This window comes from Aptenodytes patagonicus, chromosome 19 (genome assembly GCF_965638725.1).
Source record: "Aptenodytes patagonicus chromosome 19, bAptPat1.pri.cur, whole genome shotgun sequence".
Classification (NCBI taxonomy): Eukaryota; Metazoa; Chordata; class Aves; order Sphenisciformes; family Spheniscidae; genus Aptenodytes; species Aptenodytes patagonicus.
The window spans coordinates 3,108,201-3,117,503 of NC_134967.1; the positions used below are offsets into that span (position 1 = coordinate 3,108,201).

Sequence of the window (9,303 nt, forward strand, 5' to 3'; positions counted from 1 at the left end):
TTTAATGACGTTAAGTTTATTTGCACTCAGGCACTGACATTTTTTTTCCAGAGTTTTCAATTCAGTTTATAATTAAAGACATTCTCTATACAAACTATGTATCATTTCATGACAACATGACAAAATGCATCAAGTATGTACATCACACCTCAGCATGACTGAGCTACTTAATCATGTTTGAGGAAATGCAACCTTTTTTTTTTATTTATGAGAAACTCAAAAAAGATCAAGAAAATTGGCAAAAACCACAATCAATGTGTTCCTGTGTTGTTTCAACTTCAAATGAAATGCTTACCTGAAATCTTTTAGTTCTTGCTTTGCACTGCTTTCATCTCTTTTGTTTTCTGCTGCCTCTGCATTTGCCGCCTGCTGTAGGCTTCGTGTAATAGGTCCTCCAATCCTCTCTCTAGATTTTACAATGAATCTGTCTGCCTTTTTCTTACTTGCCACAGCAGACTTACTTGGCAAAACAGCCTTATTATTCCTTTGTATTCTGACGTGCAATTTCCGGGATGCTTTGCTTGAGATTCCAGAGGAATTGTTCTTAGCGACCACCTTAGTTTTTTTCCCATCAACGTGGGACATTTTGGACACTCTTACAGGACTAGAGTTCCTCAATGACGAAGATGAATTTGGCTTTTTCGATCGAATGGGAGGTACAAATTTAACATTTTGTTTTGATTTGAAGGATGCAGAAGGAAGCTGGGTTTGTGCAGGTCCTGAGGTTCGTGCTCTTGTCTTGCCCAAGTGAGGCTGCATGCTTTGCATTTTGATTTCTGCATCTGCTGTTCGCCTACGCTGGTTGTTGCCCTTTTCGCTGCTTGCAGGTGAAGAACTTGCACTTTTTTTTGAAAAATTCTTTTTAGAGGAGGGAGAGATGGGCTTTTTGGGACAGCTATACGACGCGTGTTTATTCAAACTTCCAATATAAGTAAACTCTCTGTTACAGTAGGGGCAGATGTGAGAGTCTGACTCAGATGGATTAGTTTTCAATTCTGCCTTCTGCTGGGCAGATTTCTTTTTCTGCAAGATAGCTTTCTGGACAAGTTGGTTTTTCTTTTTCAATGCACTTATTTTTAGTTTATTTGAGGACATTTTGCTAATCTCAACATTGAAATTAAGTCTTTTAGGCTGCCCCATTCGTCTGAAGGCATTCTTTCCAGGGCCAGCTATAACAACCACGCCATTCTTAGGCTGCACTGTCTGTTTCAGTGGTACTGGATTTTTTTTAGGTGTGTATCTCTTTTTATCACTGGCAGATGCACAGGCCAATATGTGTTTGTGTAACTCCGGCATGTTATCAACACTCTTCCCACATTTTGTGCATCGAATGGCAGTAGTAAAAGTCTGTGGAATATTGTGGGTAGTGAAGTTTGTTGCAGTAACTCCAATACCCATCGGATTACGATGGTGATACTGAAATGGAGGTGGTTTAAAGCTTGGGTAGTGTTGATTGAGGCCCATACGAACATCTGGATCTTTAGATTTTACTCCAGAAGCCATTATTTTTATAGTAGTGTAAAGCTCTTCGGAGGAATCATTTAGATCTTCATCTTCCTCCTCTTTAGAAGGTTCCAAAGAATCTTCTGGCAGGCTCTGCATGTGCTCCACGTTCGCCTTACTGGGGTCAGTAAAATTCTGGGGTCTCAAAGTCCCACTTTCAAACTCATGATGTGTGCACTCTTTGTCTGGATGGAGATCCCGCTGATGCTGTTGCAAATTGCACAAAAAAGCAAATTCCTTTTTACAGACCGAGCAAACAAAGATATTTCCTACTCCATGAAGCAGAAAGCGATGTTCTGACAAGTCTGTTTTATCCCTAAAAAGCTGTACACAGAATTCACATTTGAAGGGCCATTCTTCAGCATGAATGGATAAATGCTTCGTTAGGTCTTTAATAGAAAGAAAAGGTGATTCACAGACATTGCACACAAAGCTTTTATTGAATGTTTCCTGCACTACTCCCAATTCACTTGAAGTACGAGGATCTTCTCTTGCTTTCTGTTGTTCATTTTCAGCTTCCTCCTGTTTTATTATTGGGAGAGTATTTTCAAGATTATCAGCAGAAGAAACAACAGAAGAAACTACAGAAAGAGGAGGTGGAGATGGAGATGATGAAGATGAAGAGGAGGAGAAAGAGGAGGAAGAGGAGGAGGAAGAGGAGGAAGAGAGTGTAGGAGGACCAGGTGAAGCAGCAGAAATAAGAGGTTCAACAGAAGGAACAGGAGATGGGGAAGGAGAAACCGTAGGTGAAAGAACTGGTAGCGGGGACTGGGTAGTAGTGTTAGAAAGTGGCGATGGACAAGAAGAAGTGTTAGTGGCACTGGCAGAGACATCTGGAATTGATAACGGCATTGTTGGAAGAAGGGGAGGAGGTGATGTAGCAACTGTTAACACAGGCGGGCAGGGCGGTGGGGAAGGAGGATTGGTTGGTGTTAGCAAAGGAGGCAGCTGGCACATGGAAGGTACAGCAGATGTCTGTGGTACAGGGGAAACAGAGGAACTAAGGGGCTGAGTGTCAACAGAAGACGATGCAGATAGACTGGGATCCATGTCAGGTTCTGCCTGAGGCTCCAGGGATTTGCTTGGGCTTGCGCTCCTGTTTACACCGAGTGTGCTGTCTGTGGCTGCATCCGTTCCATTATACTCATTCAGCAGAACCTTCTGTAACATGCAAGTGGTTGGTTTCTTCTTTTTAACACCGCTACAAGTTGGCTGTATGGAATTTTCTTTATATTCCCTAATTTCAGCATCGCTGCAAGGCTTCTTATGCACACTCAAATCTAAAACAGATTCCCAGGGAACCTGATTCTTATTTTTGACATCAGACCTTTGTTTCACACCACTAGATAAATCCAGTGGCTGCTGGTTGCACACATTGCCAAAAGTCGGAGCTGCTGTCCAGTCTTTTGGTATTTTATAGTCTTCAAAGCAAAGAGGGCTCAAAGTCTCTTTTTCCTCCCTTCCAGTCAAGCTCCAAGCAGGTGAGTTGCTGTGGCTTTCTAACTTTGGCATTTTTGAACTCCGAATATTATCATTCCACACAGTTTTTCCCTCACCTGATTTGACAAAATCTCGAAGCACTGGACTGTGCTGGGGAGAACTGGGAGGAGAGCTGGTCCTTCTTTTAAATCTACTGGACACTGGAGGCAAAATAGGTGATGATGTAACAGAAGGTCCTAGTTTAGGGATTTCACTTGACGGAGTTATCTTCTTACTGTCCTGTGTCTGAAGAAGCTGTTTTAATTTTGATGACAAATAAACACCTTTTTCTTTATGAAAAGGTAAGCTTTCTGTTGAAATGCTAAGAGGAAGATTTAAAGAGCTAGTAGGAGTTATAGGTTCTGGGTCTATTTCCGTTTTTATTTTTGGTACAAGAGGAGGGCTGGCAGTTCTCCTCTTTTTGGATTCATTGCTCCCACTGCTAGAGGGTTCCTTAGGAGGTTCATTCACGTGTGTTTGCGTAACCTTTAAATTTGGGGAAATTTCCACCGTGACTGGACTGATTATACAATTTAGTCCATATAAGTCTGCAGAGTTGGACTCCATCTGAATCACATCACAATTGCTAGTGCTGCTGTTGGACTGAATTTTACCATCAATGTAATAATTTAAATTTTCAGAGATATTGCTGGAAATATCCATAATATAGACATCATCTACTTCACCTTCCTCTTCTATTTCTGTACTTGCTATATATACACTCTGGACTGGTGGGGCCTGCTCTGTCTGAAGCGGTGGCTCTTCAGTAAAGAATCCTTTTCTTCTGACACCTTTGGGAATAAGATGACGCTCATGAACCCTACGCTGATGCCTCCGCATGTTGGTGTGAGTTCCAAAAACCTTTTTGCAGTATTTGCATGGATGCAATTCTCTGGGCTCCTTATTTTCCTCAGCAAAAGAGGAGTTTGACATTTCTTGGGAAACCTTCTCAGAATCCAAGACAACAGAGTCTTGCACAAGACTGGAAATGTTCAGGTCATCTTTAAGACCATCATCCACAATTACTTGGTTATCAGCAACGTTATCCAAGTGTTGTGATGACGTTAGTGTTAAGAACGGTTTCCTTTTTGGCCCTGCCTCATGACGTCGCTCATGTCTTCGCCTGTTAATTTGAGTACCAAAGGCTTTCCCACAATATCGACACTTGAAAGCATGGTTAATAGTAGATATATGGATGTGCATGTGGCGTTCAAGTCCTTGCTTTGTTGTAAACTTCCTCTCACAATGCTGACAGGGAAACATGAATGTTTCTTGAACATCACCATTTGATTCACCTCTCACTTTTGGAATTTTCACAACAAGTTTTTTCTTTGGAGAGCTTTCTGGGGAGTCTTCTGACGTACTCTTTTGCTCTTCCATAGAGTCTAACTTTTCTTCACATATCAAAGGCATTTCAGCATTTTCTTTAGGCATATTGGTATCTTCTATCTCCTCTTCATCTTCCTCCTCTTCATCATCCTCCTCTTCATCATCATCTAAATCATCCGATGCACAGTTTATTGCTTCTCCTTGTTTGTCTTCAGTTACCATTTGTGGTTCACTGGTAGGACTGGGGATCATCAGCTTTGGAAGTACATCTTGATTTACCATTTCCTGAATCACAGCTGTTTGTTCCAGGGACAGTACAGCAGAAACAGAAGGTGTTTCATCTTCCTCTTTATGACCTGATGCACAAAGTATGAAAAGAAAAGCATGAGACATTTTTACCAAACACCTCAAAGTATGCTAAACCTTTCTTCTACCTTTTCCTCTAACACAGCATATCCAACATTTATGATCCAACACAATACCACTACTTCTCACTGTTGTGATTCAGTACGAGAGTAAAACTGTATTCAGAAATTTCCTTTCTGGAACTCCAGCAAATGTAAGCAACTGCCTACACTTAACAGAGAATCTTTGCATTTAACACTGTGGCCAAGAAACCCGAAACAGCCTGAAGAGTACCAGAAGGTAGATTCCTTCATTTCAGGTAGATTCCTGATGGTAGAGTCCTACCATTTCAAGGTAGACTTCAGAACATTTCAAGAAACCTCCAAAAAACTTTCACTGACTTTTCTTACAGCAAATAAGTGTCAGGAAAGTACTGCAATACATACAGATAAAGTATATAGGAAGCCCATCAAGCAAATTTTGGATTTCGGTAGTTTTCCCCAAATTATTAACAAGAAAATAATCTGGATTTGTACTGTAATGCACAGCAAGGTGTACCTTGTGTCTGGCATAGTATTTTCCATTCTTTGTATCAGATTTTCTATTAGCCATTGCCTGAATGGCTATTTCCTACACTTCTGAATCACAGCCTGCACGCATCTCATTTATTGGTGTGGACAGATTCTTTATTCACACCTCTGCATGCTAGCCTTACCCATCTGCTGTCAGATATATCCATTGCTGAAGAAAATAACTTTGCTGCCAATTCACACCATGTTGCATAAGTGGTTACATGTATAGAGCAAGAAGTTCCTCTCCATTCCCTAGCTGGGGCGTAAGACGCCTGGAACCATGGTACACGTGTTGTGCAAGCAGAAGGGACAACAGAGTGAAGGAATGGAAGAGTTATGGGTCAAAAGAAGTTCAAGAAAAGAAGCTTGAGAGAAATCAGTACCTATACAGAGCTTTAAACATTGTCGGTTACACACCAGTGGCAAGTTTTACATTCTTGTAAAACAGACAAAAAACTATATATTTAAAATACCTTTCAGGCATTTTTACATAAATACTATGTGAAAAAAAGCCAAGCCAATTTATAAACAACCTTTGCAGATAATCTTTAGGACAAACAGTGAGTCGGTGCGTTAATACTGTATTTTTTTAACCTTAACACTAACTTCTGTTAAATAGCAATAAGTAATGACTGTATAACTAAGCTCCGAAGACATTATTTTAGAATAAGGACTTTTCTCTGCTCTTCTGTTCTAAGGAGTTTCGATTTATGTCTATATTTTACAGTACATTAGTTTTTCCTGTTGTCAGAGTGCTATGTTTAATGACATACTTCTGATATCCAAGTTCCTTACTAATAAAGAAGTTTGGGCAAACAATATAAACATATTCACTTTGCTACACTAATATAACATGCTAACATACTAAACATGACAAAAAGTGTCCTTTGATTCAAAAAGATAGAAGGAAAAAAATAAGATACTTGAGAACTCACCCTCTTTAGAATCCCTCATATTTGCAGAAGTAGAATCCAAATCAGCTTTTTTCTGTTTTGTATCCACTGCCTTCTTTCCCTTGTTTTTACCTTCCTGAGTCTTTTTCTTTCCTGGGGAGAAAAAAACAACATTTTTACTCCTGTTCAACAATTTTTATTTTTTGTATTTGCGTGGCAGAATTAAAACACCCAGCTTTGGAATATAACACACTTCTGTAGAAACCCTGTTTTCCTGAGGAATACAAATGACAGATCAGTAAAAAGGACAGCATTCAGATAAAGCAGTAAGCCTCTAGAGCCCAGAAGAAATTAAAAGTAAAGATAACAATGAGTTTCTAAAAACCTAAGACTCCGAAATACTTTACTCACTTTCAAAGCAAGAATAGACTGTAACAGAAACGTATTGTCCAGAGTTAACCAGCTCACATCATACAGTTACCCAATACAGTAATTTAATAGCCATATGAAGGTATCTCATACAAGTATATGGAAAACATGAGATTTCGCCATATACTATTAATCCTTAATGTTAATTGGAAGACCTTATATGAAGTAGAAACCCATAGAGGCTTCTCTACTTGTATGAACGTTCTGAATAGTGACTTGAAGAGAGTTGTAATAAAAGCAATAAAGTAATAACATTATGAGAAGACTAAAAGCAGCATGATCTTGACCAACAAGGCAAAGACAGTAAAACCAAATTAGATGGAACTGGGTAACAGTAAAATATAAATGTATTTCATCGTGTCCACTGACATAAACAAGTTTGCTAACGCTTTCTGTTAGCAAAATTAAGAAGCATGTATTAGTTGCACAGGATGATGAACACAATGAAGATGAGGGCAAAATGGCATTATGCGAAGACCTAATCAGTGACGCAAGATGTAAAAACACTGAAAACTTCATTTACCAATGCACTACAAAGTTATACTGCTACTCCATTAATCTTAAAGATTCAGTCCTATAATATATAGAAATTATGATACGGACTGTGTATTAACAAATGAAAACTTTAAGGCCTTCCAATTCAATTCATTGCAAAGACCATATTCTCCATACAGAATGATTATTTTATATACAACACTGTGGTTGAGACACCAGTCTCTACTGAAATGTCACACTTCTACACACCAGCTCTTAGGAACGAGAATTGTCCAGAAGCAGCAACCCAAATTCCTCCTTTGCTCCCTCTAACACACAAAATGCTACTTTTTAACGCACTGACCCTTCCCTCTAATCAGAAGTGCACATCATAGCCCTAAATCAATTTCTTATTTAGAAGCACATTCTTCCAACTCACAATCCTGTCAACAAGTTCCTCCTTTTTTTCCTTGTCAAGATGTGAAAAATATTTTCAAGAAACTGAAATGACTTTTAAAAAATGTTCCTCTACTCAAACTGAAAATTTCCAAGTATGCATCCCCTCCAATAGAACAGATCAGACACAGGTCAGCTTTAAAAGGAAATGCTTGTTTTTATTTGAACATTCTATTCTATCTAAATAATTAACTATATTTCCTCTCAAGGAGCTCAGATTTCACAGGGTCTCCCCAGATTCCGGTGCGTTTCAGTTTCCTGTATGTCAGTATCTTTTTTTATTTTCTTATTCCAATTTAACAGTTTTTAGTCTGAGAAACTGACAATAGTCACTCAGAATGAATTTTTGTCACCTTTGGAAAATATACATGCACCCTTCCTAAAATGAACTTGCAATTATCTCATAATATCCTCAAATACTGTAACAAACCCTGTGTCTAAATCTGCCATAATGAACCAACACTGATTTATTTGACAATACAATATTCAATTGTATTTTATATCAAACACCTGCAAGTCGTCAGAAGATTTAGCATGTATTTTAGCATTCACATAGGCATAAGGAGTTTAAGTGCATCTTTACCTGACAGGCTACTGAATGCCCAATTTGAACATAATTTTTTATTATCAGCACCTCCAATGTTTGGAATTACAACCAGTAGTACCAAGATCTCAGTATGAAGGATTTCAAGTAAGTTTCCAGAAGTATCTGCCAAGTCACCTGAAATCGCTCTTGAAATGTACAGTAACACAATCAACAAACAGTTCCATTTCTAGGCAAAAGGTCTAAATGTAAAATTTCAATACATTCCTAAGGAATCAAACATGCATCACAATACACCTTAGGAGCGATGTAACAGAACGTATTTAATTGCTAGAACCTTCTAAGAGCTATCAACTTTTTTCCAGACTGCTTATCATTTGAAGACCAACATCAGTATCTTGACTTAAATGACAAAATTCTAGATTCATCTCTCACCTCTACAGCGCGACTGGAAACAAGAAGGAAAAGACTGGTCCACAGGCCTCTCTCATCTATGCCAAACGTGGCCACGGTCAGAGACAATATTTTACTAGATGGTGCAGCACATGATGATATTGCAGATGAAGTCACTGGGCAATTCTACATCTAATTCTACAGCAGCACTGAATTTCACAGCATAATGACAGGTTACTGTAAAAGCCTTCAAACCAAGACCCAATTAATTCTTTCACATAACAAGATTAGAAATGTATTGTGCTCTTTAAAGCGTGAGGTAAAATACGTAAAAGCAACAGCAAAAAACACTCCTAAGTGCTAAAGCGTGCATAGGTTTTCCAGTGTCACCCATTTATAGAATATAAAATTTATAGTACCTCAAATACAATTATAGTCTGGGAAGTCACTAGAATAGCAGGATTTGTACCCAAAATTGAGTTACTTAAGTCACATACTTCTTTATGCTATTAATGGAAAGAAGATCATTTGCAAGTTCTCTTGCCACACGCCTAAAAAAAACAAACAGAAAAATGCAACCTGCTCACTGATACAGCTGGAAATGTTTCACATTCTTGGCCTTTAGGCACAAACACATTTGAAGAGAAGATTCACCTAGCACCTACTTGCCCTTACTCAGAACAGTGAGCAAAACTGCTTGCGTACATACATAATTTTAGATGCGTCAGATCAATTTCTGACACATATCAACTAAAGATACCAACTGATTTTTGATGTTTTCCTTTTACCAGCTTTAGTTTGTTCATTTTCTAGGTTGCAGCTTTCTTTGTAAAGGTTAAAAGACTCTACTCAAGCATGGCAGTGACTGTCCCAGATGCATCCATTT

General features: G+C 38.7%; 1 protein-coding gene across 3 annotated transcripts in view; it reads right to left on the reverse strand.

Moving 5' to 3' along the window:
- The window catches only part of PRDM2 (PR/SET domain 2), a 74,256-nt gene that overhangs the window by 17,773 nt on the left and 47,180 nt on the right, over positions 1 to 9,303 (reverse strand). For all 3 annotated transcript variants that reach the window (XM_076355907.1, XM_076355906.1, XM_076355908.1), the window contains exons 7-8: positions 6,164 to 6,274; positions 296 to 4,667 (exon numbers count right to left, since the gene is read on the reverse strand). In XM_076355907.1, the coding sequence (XP_076212022.1) occupies positions 296 to 4,667; positions 6,164 to 6,274 (4,483 nt within the window). The remainder of the gene's footprint in view (positions 1 to 295; positions 4,668 to 6,163; positions 6,275 to 9,303) is intronic.